Genomic DNA, 18,540 nt, shown 5'->3' with positions numbered 1-18,540 from the left:
TGTATTAGACCAGTGGTCCCCAACCTTTTTGTCTGGTGGACACCAGACAAAGGACCGTGGTGGCGGTGGAGCATCTGCTGAAATGCCACCGAATTTCTGTGGCGTTTCGGCAGCTACGCCTCTCAATGACGTTGGTTGTCGGTGACAAGTGGCATCATTGAAAGGCATCGCCTCCAAATTTCTGCAGCGTTTCAGTGGCGACACTTCTCGATGACATCACTTGTCAGCGGCAAGTGGCGTCATCTAGCGGCGGTGCCGCCAAAACGCCACAGAAATTTGGCGCCATTTCGGCGGATGCTCCATTGCTGGCCAGGATGCAGGCGCATTTAGATGCCCCCACAGGCACCATGGCGCCCACGGGCACTGCATTGGGGACCCCTGTATTAGACCATGGAGAGAGGAAGAATCATATGGTGCCTAAGACCTCTCCCTGCCCTCTCTCCACTCACTGGGCTTTGGAACCCATGTTCCCTGCCTAGCGAGTTCCATTCAGTTGAGGGTGAGTCGCTCCATTGATGTATGCCAGGTGCAGTTCTGCTGCCCTCGGTTCACACAACAAGGATAACAACCTTTTATTACTCCTACCCCAATAATAAGGAGACTGGGGATCCAACACCAGCCACAAGTGATCATTTGGGCAAGCAATCCCATCATGCTGAACACTTGGGCAGGATGGGGGTGTCCATGCAAATGAGATCAGCTTCTGAAGTATTTTTCCACAGCTCACCACTAGATGTTAAGGGAGAGCTTATTCAGCTTCTGCTTTCAGCAGCATCAGTCTGGATGTTGGGAACAAGTCATGTGCAGCCTTGAGGTCAGACCTGAAAAGCAACTGGGGAGCATGGGGTAGGGCATCCTGGCCTTTTTCCCACTCCAGGGGGTCCCGAGTCACTCCTGGGTCAGATGTCTCATTGTGGGTGAGTCGCCTTCAATAGCACGTGCCACTGAGGAAGGCACTTAGGCTCCATGGCCTCAGGGGCGAATGCTGCATTAGCAATGACATGTGGAATCTCTCACCTCTGGGCCTTGCTGAGACTCTGCCCAGACCATTAACTCACCAAGGGGCAGCACAGCCAGTGGTGTTCAGTGGCCTATATGTACCATGGCCGAGTGGTCTCAGGTCAGCGATTAGTGGGAGGGTGTATGCATGGAGAAGACCACTATTCCAGCTGGCACCTTTACAGACACTCAACGATGGGCACCGGATAAGTGTTCCTATCTACCGATGTGCTTCCTTAAAGTCAGGCTGGAGGCGTGTTGGCCAGGCTAAGTGCAGCAAGGTCGTAGTGCCGCTGTCTGTGCTGTGCCCACTTCTGTGCTTTCCAGAGCAGCCGCTCCGCACCGTTCCCACACAAGGCTCCGCCCAGCTTGAACACTGCAATGAGAATAATCATCCAGTCAGCGCTGCCTTGGGGTCTCACTGTGAAGCAGGATCTCCATTGTGCCTGTAGGCACTGTTCTCCCTCCTGGGCACCTGCTGCTCTGGGATCTATTGCAGCTGGGTTTTTCCTCCTTGTCTGCCACTCATGGAGGCTCCTTCTTGTTTTGCCTGCCTTGTAGTGATGGCAGGTGGAGCTGGGCAGAGACCTGATAGCTTCTCTAACTCCTCAGTGTGCCCTCTCCATCTGAAGTGGCAGAAGGTTCTGCTGAGCCTCTCTGGGCTGTTTCCAGGCAGGCACTTTTTCTAGTCTTGTGCTGATTTTTCTCCCTCTCCTCGGTGCCCTGGGCAGGGTGAGGGTTCTGAGAACAGGAGTCTGCAGGAAACTGGTATGTGAGGGAAAACATGGCAGTGAGGCAGGCCGAGCTAAGATGAAAGGGGCTTCTGCACATGGCCCAGCTGCGTGGTGCTCCCACTCTCTGTCTGGCAGCTGGCAGTTCAGCATCCTTGAACCTCCTGGATTGGCATCCATACTCTCTATTGTCATATGGATACATTCAGTGGTTTGTGAGGCCTATGAACTGTTCATTAAAGATCCCCCATCCTGTGAGGGCTCCTTATTTTGTGGGTAGAACAGCAGAGTGCTTTGTTCAAGAAACATTGCTGGGTAATTACCTAGTCTTCAGTGTATTCTATTAGCCATCACTTCAAAACAGATGTGTTGTGTTTGGATGTGGGTTCTGCAGTATCTCTTGCTGTTTTACCATCATTAAAACCTTTTACATGGTGGGGAAGGAAGAAGAAAAACAAAAAACCAACCAGCCAAAACCACCCTCCAATCAGAGCAGGTTTTCATCTTGGTTCAGTTGTAAGTTTCTCTCCTGTTTGTGCAGATTGGTTTTACTGCTGGCCAGCGGTAATGGGTGCACCAGGTGAACAAGAGAATTTACTGACGCAGCTATAATTTTTCCATCCCTGAAGGCAGAGGCTAGTGCTGAATGAGACACCACCCACGACATCACCCAATTTTTCATTAGATTCCAGTTAGAATATCTCAATCCCTTGTGGAGCATTCCTGCAGAGAGATGATGGGATTCCCTCTGACTGGGATCTGGCTTCATTTCCATGTTTTGTATATCCTTTATCCGCTTATGCATTTATTAAAGTGCCCTGGCTGCAGACGGCTACCCTCTCCTAATGTTCACCAGTCAGACTTGATAGTTTCTCTTCTCAGCTTGGGCCCAGTGCCTGGGAGTACAGCTCCCCCTGCTGGCTGCACATTGTGAAGCTAGAGCAGTAGGCTCAAAATAAGTAGTACTTAGGAGTATGGAAGATGAGGAATAACCCCAGTTGTAATGGGGGCTGGAGCACCGGGTGTCTGCTCCAGAGAAGGGGAAATGATAGATGGGTAAGTACATGATACTGTTCCTAGCATGCTAAGCCTCTAGCTGTCTTATTGCTAAATGGGTGGCTTAATGTCACTGGGAAAGCTTGTGACATCACAACTTGATCTGCTGTTAATGGTTTTCATGGCAAGCGGGGAAGTCTGTTCCTTCATCAGCATCACAGTGCTTCATATATGGTTCTGTCCTCCTAGATTCAACTAAGAAGCTGAAGGATGTCTTGGAAGAGTTCCAAGGGGATGGAGTCCTCTCAAAATATAACCCAGAGCAGGTAAGGAGGTTTATAACACCAGCATGTTACATATTCATCCCCTTCCAACAGGCCAGAAAGGCTGATAAGTGTCTCATAGCTACTGAGCTCATTGCACCTCTGTCTCCCCACCCCGGTCTTTCCAAGCGCACCATGTCTCAGGCCTTGAGCCATCATCTATCTGAGGATGGAGTTATGTGACTCACCCATTCTCACACCAGGCTCTGGGCTGCAATCACCCATGCATGGACTGCAATTACATCTGCAGGCCTGATGTTTGTCAAGCAACTGGAGGTCTGTTCCCTCCGGGGTAACAACAGTGGTATCCAGTGATCACTCTTTCTCCTGAAAGCAAGAGATCATTTATTTAGAACAAAAGCTTTTAAGAGAAAACAGATCTTAAAAACAATAGCCAGTCTGTACGCATGCCTGCCTCTCCCTAAGGCTTACCATTCCCTGGAGCTGGGGAAGGCCCTAATGTCTTCAAACACTCCAGCAGGACCCATGTGTGTGTCCGCGTCAGAGCTCACGGACAACTCCCTAGACAACCCCTGGCAACTGACGCTCTTGGCAGGAATCAAGTAACTTTTTAACTGAGTGTAGCTCTTTGATCTAATAACTCAGATCTCCCAGCATTTCAAGTGGCTAAAGCAGGATGCAGAGCCACTCAGGTTTGGCCCTTCAGTCCCTTGGAGATGGAGGTGGAGAGGTGGGCAGGCCAAACCTTTGGGCAGCCCTGAATGCGGGAAATGTTCTACTTCAGTGAGGACAGGGAGGTTTTGGGCTTACGGTGGGACAGTCCCATGAATCCCAGGGCTGTTGGGAGGACTGGTAATTCCCAGCTTTGGCAAAACCAGGCTTGCAACTTGGAGACAGGAAGCAGTATCCCTGACCTATTGTCTTTCAAGTGTGTACCTGGATGCTCTTATTTGGGAAAACTGTGTTGCTTTCCTGCTTGTCCTCTTTGAATTCAAGTATTATAGGCCTATGATAAGCATCCTATGATCCAGTATAAGTTATAGACTTGCTCTCAATAACTAGGTTAAATATCAGTTTTCTCCGATTATCACAAAGATCCTCCATGTCATACATGCCAAAGCCATGAAAAAAAAATGCAGAAATTGAGCTTGGGGGGGGCTTAATTGGCTTGTGAGTTTCTTGTTGGCTATTTTTTGGCTTGTTGCTTGTTTGGCTTGTTGCTTGTTGTAGCTTGTTGCTTCTTTTTTTGAACGGCTCCTGGCAAGTGGGGGGGGGGGGGCGGCAAGCAGAGGCAAGGGGGTTGCCCAGTGGGCCCACCACAGTCCCAGACTGCATGCCAGGGGGATCTAGTCACAGCGTGTTGGGGTTCTTAAGGATTGGCTTGTTTTGGCCTTGTTTTGAAATGGGATTAGCTTGATTTTTTGGCTTATTGTGAAAGTAGGAGTGCTTATTTCCTGTGTGAAAGTTGGCAACTGTGCTCCATGTCTGTTACAGAGGGGAAGGAGTTTGCCACCTTCTCATTCCCCTCCATCAATAATATTTGAACTCCACTGGTTGGTTTGGTTGTCACCTTTTACCCAAATGCCTGATCTTTGCCCCTCCCTTCTGTATCATGATCAGTGGAACTGGAGTCAGAACGCCCATGTTCCCCAGAGGGACTATTAGTGATGAGACACCAGCAGAACAGGTAGTGCGGGGAGCTAGGCTGGAAGCAGTGTGGTCACGTGGACAGAGCAGTGCACAGAGTTTAATAAAGTTCACTTGTTCAGCTTACGCACCTCCAACCTCACTCTTTGCAAATGAAACGTGGTGGCAGCGCCGGAGCGGTGAGTTCTCTGCAGCACAGCAGTTGGCGGCGTCAGCCGTGGCACTCGGTCCGACACCCCCAGCCCTGGATTGTGCAGGCACAAACCTAGCCCAGCGATGGACCCGGGCAAAGGAGGAGCTGAGCTGTGCACAGACCTGGCCATGCAGGAGGATGACAACAGCAGGAAAGTGAAACTGCTACTTTACCATACTAGGGAACAGAGCAGAGAGGTCGGCACCACTCTGAAGCTCACCATGGCCTCAAGCCTCACAGCAGTGCCCTGTTGCTCCCCAGTGCAGAACTGCAGAGTGACTAGAGACCCATCCTAAGGGAAGGGGATGGACCCCTACGCTATTGCCTTACGCACACTGGCTGCAACATGTGATTCTGGGGACTTGTCAGCAGGGCTGTCCCTAGGGGGGTGCGAGGCCTGGGACATAGGTGCTGAGTTTCTAATCTGCTAGGGAGGTGCTCCCCCGGCTCTGCCCAGGCCCTGCCCCCACTCCACCCCTTCCCCAAGGTCCCACCCCACCTCTTCCTGCCCTGCCCCCTCCTCCAGGCGTGCTGCACTCTCACTCCTCCCCCTTTCCCCCCAGCACCTTCTGACACCGCAAATCATCCTATCCACAGCAGCGGTAGGTACTGGGAGGGAGTGGGAAGTGCTGATCAGCAGGGCCCGCCAGCAGGCAGGAGGTGGTGGGGGAGGTTCTGGTAGGGGGGCTGTCGGTGGGCACTCCGGCCCTGGAGCGTGGGGCCCCCCAAAGCATGGGGCCTGGGACAGTAGCCCCAATTCACCGTATCCAAGGGACAGCTCTGCTTGTCAGACTCCTTGATTCAGGACAGAACAGTCTGCAGCACTTGGGATCCCGCCTGTGGGAGTGGCTGCTCCGAGAAGGTGATCTCAGACTAGACAGATGCTTTTCCTTGGGATGTGCAGTGGAATCTGCAAGAGAAAGGGTGACAGCTCTAGGAGGCACAACAGCCTCAGAAGTATGTACAGTGAGACAACAGCAAGGGCGAGCGGGTGGCCAGGGCTTCATACCTGTCATGAGATGCATTTACCAAGGGAGACGGCATGAACAGGTAGAGGAGACGGGCCCTGCACTGGACAGCATTGCAAGGAATGTGGCAAGTTGAACCATTTTAGCAGCGTGTGCCAGAGCAGAGGAAGGATCCAGAAAGATTCAGCCAGACTTGTACAAGAGGGGGAGGGCACAGTGGGCAGCGGTGGTGACACCATGACTCTCTCCTGGAGCCCAAGAGCATATCAGGCTCAGGCTGTGGGCCAGGAGAGCAACAAGAGACCAGACCAACCTCTGTGCATACGACAATGTTACTAGGGAAAAGCCTTGTTTGATTTCAGCGGGCTAGCGGGGCCTCCTGCAGTGTGATTCCTTGATGTGAATTGTGCTTGAACACACTTATCACAAAGAGCAGTTGCAATCTAATAACATGCAATGAGTGCACAATGCAGCCCATAGAAAAGTGTCACCTACTTGTAACTAGTCTGGAAAACAATCACCGGGGCCAGCTGAAGTTTGTGGTGGTGGATGGTAAGTGCCACTGACCCCTCTTGGGGCATACAGCCGTATAAGCCATGGATCTGATCGAGGAGAGCATCAGACTGTTATAGAGGCAGAGCTAGAAGCAAAAGGAGGAGTTCCATGGACAATGGAGGTAATTTTAAGAGCCTATGGGGATGTGTTCCAAGACAAGGAGTGTCTCAAAAGAAAGCTGAAACTGCAAGTACACCCCATAGTAGAACCTGGGTGTTTACCATGAAGGAAAATTCCAATGGCACCACGTACTCTAGCATTGAGCTTAGAAGTCTGCAAAGCAGGGGCATCAAACAGGCAACAAATATTTAATAATGGACTTTTCAGTCTAGCAGTGAAAGGTATAATATGATCCAGTGGCTGAAAGTTGAAGCTAGACAAGTCCAGACTGAAAATAGGGAGTACATTTTTAATGGTGAGAGTAATTAACCATTGGATCAATTTACCCAAGGATTGTGGAGGATTCTCTATTACTTACAATTTTTAAATCAAGATGGGCTCTTTTTCTAAAAGATCTGCTCTAGGATTTATTGTGGGGCAGGTCTCTGGCTTGTATTATACAGGAGGGCACACTAGATGATCATAATGGTCCCTTCTGGCCTTAGAATCTATGAATCATAGCACCTGTAGAGGCCAGGACAGCCATCAGGCAAATAACACATCTGCATAGACCCAGAGTCACTGAACTGGGCTTTGAAAAGATGTCACTGTCCACTGCTCACAACTCATGCCATCTCACTAGAACTCTCCAAAGTCAGAATCTCTACAGCTGTGATGTGAGGAATGGGTTTTGGTACAACAGCCTGGAGGAAGAGTGCAACATGCTGACAACCTTTGCAACACCATTTGGTCCTTACACGTGGCTGCACATGGTGATGGGCATAAGCCCAGCACCAGATGTGTTCCAGAGAAGACTCACCCAAGTGCTGGAAGGGCTGCCTGGGGTGAACATAATTGCAGATGATATTCTTATTGTAGGGAGAGGAGCAACAATACAGAAAGTGAACGAGATTGTGACAGAAAACAATAATCTTTTCCACTGTGATGGAGGCACAAGAATATAAAACTCAATCCAGAAAAAATATGATGCGAACAGCATGAAGTGACATAGACTGGACATCTGCTCACAGCAAGGAACTGAAGGGAGGTCCCAACAAGACCAAGGCAGTTAGACCTGCCAGCTCCAGTGGGTGTGAAAGGGGAATGGTGCTTCATAGGAACGATAAAAATTCTGTCCAAGTTCTGGCTGCAGTGGTGGAACTCACTCGTCAGCTCACAAGGCAGGATATTGAGTGGGACTGGGCAGGTCCCCAACAGCAAGCATTGGACACACTGAAACAAATAATAATGGATGCCCCTGTCCTGAAATACCACCAGCCAGAAGAGCCTCTGACATTCCAGTGTGATGCATCAGAGAAAGGATTGGGTGTAGCTCTTCTGCAGGAGTAGTCAGTCTCTTACGCCAGCAGAGCCCTGTCAGAGACTGAAGAGGGGTAAGGCCTGAAGAGAAAAAGAGCTTCTGGCTGTGGTGTTTGGAGTGGAATGATTCCACCCGGACACTTATGGCCATCAAACAATAGGGCAATCAGACCACAAACCCCTAGAGATAATCATGGCAAAGCCACATCTTAGTGCTCCAAAGAGATTTGAGCACATGTTGATGCACCTCCAGTGCTACCAGGTAGAGACCAGATAATGTCCAGGATTTTTACTGGTGTTAGCTGGCACCTGAGAAGAGCACATCTACCCAGCATCAGTGAGTTGGGACAAAAGGATGGGCATTGATGACAGAACAGGGAATGCAGGGAGTTAGATTGGAAGCAACTCAGTCACATGGACAGAGAGAGCCATGCACAGGGTTTAATAAAGTCCTGTCCAACGTATCTGCATTCAGTTTCACTCTTTGCAAATGAAATACCCCAACCTCCATTTTCTCCCTATATGGCTGTGCTCCCCCAATGAAACCTGTCTCTGTTCCCCCTCACGCTTTGCAACCCCGGCTCTTTAGCCCTGAACAGGGCTGGTACAATGGACTCTCCTATTGGAGTAGGTCTGGGAAGAGTCTGTCCCTTGTAACCCATCTCCTGGGATGGCTGGGTTTTATAGACGATGCTTTTTGAAAGGCTCAGATGAGATCTGGTAGGACAGAGCCATTAGCAGATGTTGTAACTGTAAAGGGCTCAGGGATGTTTGGTTTAGGATCGTTCGAAGCGAGGTGACTAAGAACAGGCAGCGGGTTGTCCTCAGCTAGGAGAGGCAGTGAAAGTGGCAGAACTATTCAAGAACACAACAGGGCCAGAGCCAAAGAATATAAACTGACTTTAGACAAGGAGCCAGCACAGAGGGAACTTCTTGTCTCCAAAGGTAATTACCACATGGAACAGAGCAACAAAAGGCATCACTAGGAGCTGCGCTTATGAGCCTATTGAAGAGCGGTGGACGGGCACTTAGGAGAAAACAGACCACTGTACAAATGATATGTGGTGGGTGGACCTCAATGAGTTCTAACTGCTTCCTGCCTACGGAGCCTTTGGCTTCTCCTCTCCTATGATGTGTCTTTCACAGTGAGTGTATCCCTCTTACACAGAAGGGATCGCGTAGGTGTAATGCATTCTGGGGAAAGCAGTGTAATGACTAATTACATTGAAAATGTCTTCAAAGCACAGATCAGCTGCGGGCGAGGGGGAGTTGACCCAAGATGATAATTTCCTCCAGCATCTTGTTTGTAATTTAGTAAACAAAGTGCTGCTCCTCACACGCCTTCCCTGCGATGCGTGAGGGAGTTGTCCTGGGACCCACGTCAAACCCCTTCCTCCCACCCACGTTGGCACCTTCAGGGAAAAGCTTAATGGGTTTGCTCACTCCCATGGCATCTTCAGAAATGTCCTGGCAGACTTGCTTCTCCCACTCCTCTCAGTGGCCCCCAAGTGGTCCAACTACTCTAGCTGTTTGAAACTGGAATTGCCCTTTGACGCTTGTGGCCTGGAGATGACAGGGACGGACTTTAGAGATGGAGACCTAGTGAGTCATCTAGTCTGCTCCTGAGCAAATACAGGATGTGTTCTACAGAACGCTCCCTTGTACTCCATTCAGCCCACTTGTATAATGCTCAGGTGATGCGATTTCTGCTATTTCCCCTAGGAAGTTAGACACTGGCAAGTGTACAGTGGGCAAGAACCCTTCACTGGATGAATTATTCCTAGTTAAACCCTCCTCAAGTTCATTTCTTCTCCATTCCTGGTATTTTCACCCCTCCAGAGCCTACTAACCCCTCTCCCCTCAGCTATCACTTAGCTGTGCGATCCACTATGGATTCAGTTCTCAAATCTTTCCACATAAATCAGTCCTTTCAGCGCCCTAAGGACTTTGTTGCCCTTCTCTAAACTCCATCAAATTTGTCAGTATCTGTCTGGTCCTGAGGTCTCCAGGACTGCAGCATGCCAGAAGAAGGGGCAACAGAGCTCCCTGAGAAGGTCCTTCACCTCCCTTCTCTGTGAATGGAGCCCATAACTGGCCTTTTATGCAGCTCCATCCAGTTGGGAACTTCTATCTAATTTTCTGACCACTATCACTGCCAGCACTTACTGCTGAACTTGCTCCTACCTTCTGCACGTGGACGCTGGCCTCATTATTTCCCATGTGTTGCACTTTATTATTTTATGCTTTTCTTGCCAATATTTCTAGTTTTTTCTCCGCCTCTCTGGTCTTCCCATTTCCAGGAGATAGATGAACATTAATTGAAACTGGACGGAACACTGACCCTTTCAGCACGTTTCTCCCTCTCCTGCTTGATGCAGCTCGTTGCTATGTGTCATTCATGACACTCAAAGTGGGTCTTCAGAGGGACCACAGGAATCCATACTATCATGGTGGAGGACAATCTCTGGAGAGGCAGAGCTAGTCAGTCAGCTGCTCCAAGGCAGGCCAGTTGTCCAACCTTGGTGTTTTCTGTTTTGAGTTGAGATTTATGTAAAGCCTGTGTCCTTTTCCTATACCCTGGGGACACTAAGATCCTTGAATAAAGCCTTGTAGAAACTTGGCTTAGCAAATCACTTTGTTATTGGACCAGCTACCCCTTTCCATCAGCTTCCCGTGCTTACATGTCATTACCAGCTAACGTAGTCAGTCCACTGATTTTTCCAATAGATTCTTTGCATCTGCCAAAGTATTGGCACCCACCTTAAACTATCTGCCACTTTCCTGCCCAAAAGCCCGGCTCAGACCTTACTGATAAAAGTATGAACAATAGCACTGGGGAGACAAGGAACAAAGTAATTTGCATCCTGGGCTCTGGTGACTCACACTTTGTGCTCCCAGGTACAATGTCTCCAGAATCCCACTGGCATTGTTTCTGTGTGTGTGAATGCAAAAGCTTGTTTGAGCAATAGAAGGTAACCGCATGTGCACTTCTGGGTGATAATAGCGTGCTGCTGGCGATGGAATAATACGGCCAAGGGACTTCACCCACCCAAGCAGTACAATTGGTGACTTCCCGCAGAGGACCAGATCTGCAGCTGGTGTGAACTGGTATAGATCTAATGACTGCAGTGCAGATTTGTCAAGTGACATCAGATGAGAAGCCAGCTCTGAAGGTCCATTTGCTGCCCTGGATAGATGATGGCTCAGCGCCATTCGACTGCTGTGGCAATGGGGGGTATAAATACTGAGATGAACATAAAGCTCCATTTGTCTTCACAATTTTAAGATCATTTTGTGACATTCTCATTAGCTGACCTGCAATTCCATCAAGACAGACAAGAGCTCTGGGTGTGCCAACAGAGGCATAAGCCAATGAGAAATACATCCCCATATGCCAAGTCTGAAAGGCCAGGGTGAAAGGATGGCCACACTTCAGTTGGGCAAACATGTCCTCTTCCTTAGTACACCCCGTAAGGCAGGGGTTTGTGGTTTTCAACTTGGGGTCACGATATGGAAAAGTTCCTGGGCCACCACCACCCATCTAGCCATGAAGGAAAGAAAGCTGGTCTTGCCCCCATTGGCGGCCACAAGTTCCAAGCTGAGAACCCCTGGCTCAAGGCAAGCCTTGCTGTCCCCATGGTGGATCAAGAATGGTAGTGTCCAGCTCTGTGGTCATCTTTGCTTTCTGGACCCTTCTGGCTAGCTGGCAGATGTTTTCCCCTTCCCTCCCTCTCTCTTCCAAGCTATTGTTATCCCAACCCATCATTGCTTCGGCTCATCCACCTGCCGACGGGCTGTTTTCTCATCTGTCCACTTCAGCGTCATCTTCTGACTTCTCCTCCTCATTGCTCCCTGCTCCTCTCATTACCACCTCCCTCCTCTTCCATGGCTTGGTCCTTCCCATCTGCCCTTCTTCCCTTCATTCTGTCTCTCCCCTTTTCCTTCTGACATTCTGCCCCTGTCCTGCAATCACCACCTGCAGTCACCTCTGGTGCTTGGGCTGTAGCCTCACTGCTGAGTGCTGAGCCTGGCACTCTCCTCCGCATCTGGGTATTGGGCAGGTCAATGCCTGCTCTGCCCAAAACTACTCAAAAGTTCTGTCAGAGTGAGGCAGCTGCCAAAGCATGACTGGGAACTCCAGCCTGCTTGGCCATTCCACCCCATCGAGCTGGGGCAGTGCAGTGTAAAGCACAGGGTTGGGTTAGGGGTTCCTTGGGAACAGCAGCAGAACCACCAACTAGTTATTTTTGTAGTTTAACTCTTTAAAGGCCTCTCTTTCCCACTTCCCCAGCATCACCAACCCCAAACATTCACAAAGCATGAGCCAGGTCCCCCAAAATCATGAGATTAGCTTAAGAGTCATGCAATTTTTAAAACAAACATTGGGTTCTTTTTATTTTGCTCCCAGCTTTTGAACTTTTAAGGCAAACTTGGGTCACATTTTCAAGCTTTTCTCTGCAGTGGTGTGGACTGGAAACTTCCCTTGCTTATAAATGAAAGCTGAGATTCTCCTGCAGTCTCTTGACTCCAGCAGGTGCGGCTGTCAGAAAAACACCATGTAGCCTAGACTTGCAAAGTAAGGTGGCAACGCCGTTCCCTGCACAGTGTGTCTCTGGGCATATGCTAGCACTGCCAGGGTTCCTGCCCTCCTGCCGCTCACTAAACTCTCCTCTCTGTTTTCTCTGCTCTTATCTGCTGCAGAAGCAAGATACCCTGAACCAAGTAAGAGACCTGCCTTCTTTTCCCCATTTGAGTTGTGGTGGGTGGCTGTGGTTAGGTTATTAGCTTCAGCTCTGCATGCTGGCTTTTACACGCTCAGTTAGGAGTCCCAACAGGAAAGCCATCACCCAGCCATGCACCTGTGGCCAGCAGTTCCCCACAGGGTAAGCAAAGACCAGTCAGCATCAGGAGAAAGGTACAGAGCCCAGGAAGAGACACTTTTGTTAGGGCTCCACAAGACAGTAAGCAAATGGCAATGTCCCGGCTGCTGGGTAGCCAGTTTTCCCCCTAGCGATGGGAGGTGGTGAGGAGTGCACTTGGCAGGTGTCTTTCCCACTGCCAGAAAACCTCTGCAATGATGACAGACAGCTGCAACCTTTCCCAGATCCAAGGAGTTTGGTATTTCTCTGCCAAGCCAGAAATGGGTCTGGGTACCCTTCCACGCCACCCAGCGTGGGTACAGTCCCATCTTGACGGGCCAGAGAACCCCTCCATATAACTCTGTGCATAGTGTTCTGCAGACCCAACCTTAGCCCATGTGCCACAGGTGATACTGTACAGAAATCACTGAAGATTGGACAAGCCCCTTAACTTTCCAAAACTATCCATGGAAACGGCTGTGATTGCATGTCACTGCGGCAGGAGCTATTGGCTACGCCGCCCAAGTGAACAGAGATGTTTGGACCTCGATGCCACAGGCACATTGCCATGAAATGTTAGGTTGAAGGCCTGTGTGAGTAATGAAGGCCTGTGTAGTTAAATTCAGAAAGCTCAGTTCAAGCAGTGCCGGGGCTGAGATGTGCCATGCATGGAGGCAGGAGACTGGAGGGTTTGATTGTTGAGGAAAGATTTAAAAAGCTAAGTGGCATGGCCTGGGGTGTGATCACCACATGTAGATTGAGCTAGCTTGGGTGCTGAGACCCCACACTCTATACAGCCCATGCTGTGGTGCAGTCACTGCTCTCGGTACACAAGCTAGCTAGATCAAAGCTCTCTGTCCTCTCCCCGCATGCTGCACTTAGACCCCATGTCTGCCATGTAGACATGCTGGATGGGGGCCCACCACACCTCTCCCCACGTAGCATCTCCAAGGGCTCTCCCTCGGGGCTGAGAACAGGCGGAAGAAACATCAGCTCCTGCAGAGCCCTGTTCAGATCAGTGCTGTGTGCAATGGCAGCACAGGAGAATGGTACCCATGACAGGCAGAGACTGCATGGAAAAGAGCAGGGCATGGCTCCCTTTGGCGTCCCCATCCGGGCACATCAGCTCTCCACTGGCACCGCCAGCACGGGTACCAGTCAGATCCAGCCATGCTGGGGACAGGTGATGAGCTCCTGTCCACCAGGAGCTGAGGGGAAGGGGGCAGTTACCATTCACTGGTGCCAGCGTGCCAGCGTCCAGCCCCGAGAGGGCTTGTGAGAAGAGGGAGGCTGGCAGCTTCCCAACATCTGCTCACCCTTCTCCAGTGCAGCCAATGAAGGGGAAATCTCCTGGGCTCAGCGACCTGCTTCCTGCTGTGGCCAAAGAGCTACACAACACCTCCTCTCTGGGCCGGTAGAGAGTGGGGATCATCTCCCTGTGCCCCAGCATGGAAAGGGCAGCTGGGGATATGTCTGCATGGCAGAGTCGCACTAGCTGGGAGGGAAGGGAAGGGTGGCATGAAGACATTTCTCCTTTCCAGCCTCTGCAGTGTAGCCCAGCAAAGCGGCTCCTGGGTGGCTGGCATGTGAGCTGTCATGCCCATGGAGGGCCTGGCCTCAGTACTTTCAGGGCAGGAAGCTGGGTGTGGAGGAGTTAAAGCCATCACACCCAATGGCAGTGGTTAAACTCTGGCAGGGGTTGGGGTAAGTACTTCCCACAAACCAAGCTCCATCCACAAGACCCCGCTCACAGTCCCATAGATGTTCAAAATAGGATTGTGCATGTTCCAGCAGGCTCATGGGGTGTTGCTTCCCAAGGGTTCTCCAAGCAGCTCCCAGTTTCATACCCCCCTGGTGTAGACACTGGCAATGTTTGGAAAACCCTTTTCCCCTTTCCCATAGGCATCTTAGAAAGAGTCCTGCCTGGAACGTACTGTGGGAAGCTAACTGCCCTGTGGAAACCATGGTTTGGAGCAGAGCGGCTCTGTGGGTGGGCAGGGTATTTCTAACAGCATCCTTTGTTTCCCCTCCATAGCCCATTGACTATGAGGGGTTTCGGCTCTTCATGAAGACGTACCTGGAGGTAGATATTCCTGAGGAGCTCTGCCAGCACCTCTTCATGTCGTTCAAACGCAAGATCTGCCAGTATTCCCCAGAGTCTCGGCGACAAGGTTCCAGCATCTCGCAGCTCAACATCCTGGGTAAGCAACGTCTGGCCTGCTCCTGCTCTCCTGTCTGCTCTGCACACTGGAAGCCAATGGGGAGCATGGGCAACTCATGACTTTGTGTTAGGTTAGAAATGGAAGTCAATATCCTTTACCAGGTCGCATCCTGGAGCTCAGAGTAGATGATCTAATGGTCCCTCTAGCCTCACACTCTAGGAATCTTGTGTATTGGAGGCGCCAGGGTGTCTGTTTTTCACATCAACATTCTCCAGTTCTTTTTGACCCCTCTTTAGTACTTCAATAACACACCCAAACGGCTGCCCTTATGCGGCCATGCACATCACAGGCTGCTGGGAAGAGGTTTGCTCCCAGTGGCTGGAAGGGACCCACAAGTTGCTTAGGTCTTCAGTTTGCTTGGCTGTAAATAGTCAGAATCTGCTCAAGTAGAACCAGTTCCAGTGATATCCTGCCCCACGAACAGAACTGTGCAGCTGGCACTCCTATGGTCTGGGCAGCCTCCATGTGTCTCTGCACTGAGCGCACAACCAGCCTGCCGCAGACTCCTGCCAACCATGAGGTTCCGCAATGCTGTCATATCTAAGCAACTTCCACGTACAGTGGAGGGGCAAAGCGAGAGCTTTGGTGAGCATCGTGGAGTCTCTGGTTCTCCTCCCTTTTCAGAGTATAGAAAGCTCTTTCCCTTGGGTCTAGCTGGGTGTGCCGATGTTGTGAGTGTCGGACTGTTGACGGTGGAAAGGCTTCCTCAGAGAGGAGAGTTTTGCAGTGTTTCCTAAAGTTCATCAGGGCCTGGCCTGGCCTGGCCTCCCCTCCTCTGGGAGATTGTTCTGTAGCCAGGACCCTGTGGCAAAGAATGCTTTATCCCTAGCTCTCGTGTACTTCTCCCTGAGCTTTGGGACGGCATTGTCCCAGAAGAGTGCAGCTGTGGTGGTGGTCTATCCGTGAAAACATGGTCTCTGCTGTAGCTGGCACCTGATCTAGGATGAGGACCAGGCAGTGGGAGCAGAGTGGAGGGACTGGAGCACAGGATTTAAGTGCTCACAGTGGCCTCCATTATGGGGAGGCCAGGCCAAGGCAAATCAGCTGGAGCTGCAGCATTGTTTTCCCATTCAGCCTCAGAGACATGGACAGTGACTGCAGACTCATACGCCCCAGCAACCAGCACTCATCCCACAGATTGGGATAGTGTGGCCCTCTCAGGACTGGGGTGGGTGGGTGCAGCATGTGCCATTGCGCAGCTCAAGGCAGTGACTGTGGATTCCAGTAGGTTCTGTGTACCCACACCCACTCAGTGGGATTCGATAGTGCAATGTAATATTCACAAGGGGGCAGTACCTTGCTCCCAGCTTTGAGTCTTGCACCCTAGGGCTCTGGAGGAGATAGAGAAGCAGAGGGAATGCAGCATGTTCCTATCACAGCTCCTCAGATGGGAACATCTGATTCCCAGTGCCAAATTATAGGCTAATTCTGTGTCTGTAAAGTTAATTCTTACCGTAATGAATAGAGTATCCTCCGCCAAATGCCAGTGTGCATATGTGGCTCTGAAGGAATCCACAGATCCATGACAAGGTGGCCATGCCCAACCACTGAACTTTGGTAGAAGTACTTGTCACTAAATGCTTTGCTTTTGACTTTTTTCCCAGGAAGGGGAGGTTGGAGTGGGGACTACTGCACTATTTCTCACAGAGCTCAGATGACTGCAGATACATTCAGTGTATTTATTCTTTTGCTTCTCTTACGTGCTCAGAGCCAAAATCTATTGATGCGGGCATCTCCATCCAGACTGAAGTGGCCTGCGCCCCCGTCACAGGTACCCACTGTGTTTGTGACTCATGGCATGACATTTGGAATCTCAGCCCAACTAAAACGGGAGGGAAAGCAATCAACTGACAGACACAAACCAACAAGCTTCCACCCAGCCCGAGTTCCAGCTCTGTCTCCCTTGTTTACCAAGAACAGACACCCTCCTCCCTCCCCCGCCCCCGCTGACCCTCCTTCCCCCCAGTGGCTGGTCTGGAAGTGTTGGCATACAGGGCTTTGTATGTCTGTGTTACAGTGTAGGGGAATATATTACTCAAGTCAGCTGAGTGCAGAAGAAGATGATGAGCATTATTCTTTAACCTGGCCAGATCCTTTCCCAATTGCAGTCAGTACAATGAGGGGTGCTGATCTCTTTCAAGTGCACTCTAGGCAGCTGCAGGTCTGGAATGAATTGGTAACTCTCATATGCAGGGAGCTCCATAGAGATGGGGGCCTGGAGTAACAAGAAACACCTGCAGGTGGGGCCCAGAGGTCTAAGGAATCTTCTAACCTGTGCTGGGACTAATGTGAAAAGCTAGTTTACAAAGGAGATGGAATTGCATCACTCTGCTGACTCCTTCTGGCCAATTAATAGCACATCAGAAAGAACCTGGCTGAAAGGCCAGAGAAAGCAGTGGCAGTGTGGACCCTCTTGTGTATGGAATCAGGGCCCAGTTGGCAAGGCCAGACGGAATATCCCCCAGGCAGTGATTCCCAGGTGTTGATCTCCCTCTCTAGGTTCCAGCTAGCTAGGGACATGAGAATCTGTCTGTAGGTTAAAGTGTCCTCTAGAGTGTAATGGCGAATTATCTCCCTGATGGTGGTTATAGGGGACTATGGGGTAGCGTGGGGGATGGCATTTTCTGTTGTTTAGCCCCCTGGATTTTCCTGTTACAGTCTGTAGGACTTTTCCGTGATGGCCTTTCATCTGCAGCCTAGCTGCTTCTCATGTTCTCTGTGCACACCTCCCAGTCCCATAGTGCATATTCTCTGCTCCCCCAGCAGCACAGAGACCCATGGGACTTGCCCCTTTTCCTCCCCAAAGATCCCTCAGATAAGTGGAGGGAGGGAGAGCGGAGACACCTCAGCAGACCAGCCTTGAAAACCCAGGCTGGGAAACGGGTGGATGAGCCAGTGTCCCGGAAGTGTGTGATGGGCAGCTGCTCAGAGCTGCTCTGTGCCCAGCTCTGCTCCGGCTTCTGGAGGCAGGGGTATGTGTGAGAGGGGCAGCGCAGAGAGCCAGGAACATGCTGTGGAGAGAGTAGCCTGCCCTTGGTGGCCAGAAAGGGATCAGACAACTGAGGGATGTGAGGCAGCCCACATGGGTAGGAGCTCCAGGTGAAGGCTAGAGCAGCAAGAGGTGATGGGGAGGGGAGATTCCCAGAGGTTGTTTTTCGGATCACCCACGGAGATTCCATGGAACCTTTAGAACTGTGTCCCCCTCGGCCAAGTGGGATGACCCCGGGGGAGGGGACAGAGCCCCAGATCCCTCACAAACAGGGCCGGTGCAACCATTTAGGTGACCTAGGCGGTCGCCTAGGGCACTGGGATTTGGGGGGCGCCATTTTCTTCAGCAGTGACTGTGGCGGCCTGATCTTCAGCCACTCCGGTCGCCGCCGGCATTTAGGCGGAGGGAGCTGGGGCAGGGGAGCGCGGGGAGGGCCGCCTGCAGCAAGCAATGGGGGCACTGATTGGCGCTGCAAGCCTGGGAAGCAGGAGAAGTGAAGCAGCGACAGCATGCTCGGGGAGGAGGTGGAGCAGGGATGAGCTGGGGCTGGGGAGGCCTCAGGGCGGAGGGGGGGAGCTGCCATGGGGGAGGGGCCTTAGGGCGGGGGCTTGGGGAGGGTGCAAGGTGGAAGTTTCGCCTAGGGCGCGAAACATCCTTGCACCGGCCCTGCTCACAAAT

The 18,540-nt window shown here is 51.2% G+C and overlaps 1 protein-coding gene across 4 annotated transcripts in view; it reads left to right on the top strand.

The window, feature by feature from the left end:
• Window positions 1–18,540, top strand: part of DGKG (diacylglycerol kinase gamma) — a 178,717-nt gene that overhangs the window by 31,757 nt on the left and 128,420 nt on the right. For 3 of the 4 annotated variants that reach the window (XM_075068611.1, XM_075068610.1, XM_032772474.2), the window contains exons 3-6: window positions 2,976–3,052; window positions 12,494–12,514; window positions 14,687–14,852; window positions 16,582–16,644. In XM_075068611.1, coding sequence (XP_074924712.1) covers window positions 2,976–3,052; window positions 12,494–12,514; window positions 14,687–14,852; window positions 16,582–16,644 — 327 coding nt within the window. The remainder of the gene's footprint in view (window positions 1–2,975; window positions 3,053–12,493; window positions 12,515–14,686; window positions 14,853–16,581; window positions 16,645–18,540) is intronic. The other variant, XM_075068609.1, reaches the window with a different exon arrangement.

The sequence above is a fragment of the Chelonoidis abingdonii genome, chromosome 8, assembly GCF_003597395.2.
Source record: "Chelonoidis abingdonii isolate Lonesome George chromosome 8, CheloAbing_2.0, whole genome shotgun sequence".
Lineage (NCBI taxonomy): Eukaryota > Metazoa > Chordata > Testudines > Testudinidae > Chelonoidis > Chelonoidis abingdonii.
This window is presented reverse-complemented; position numbering and strand designations above follow the sequence as displayed.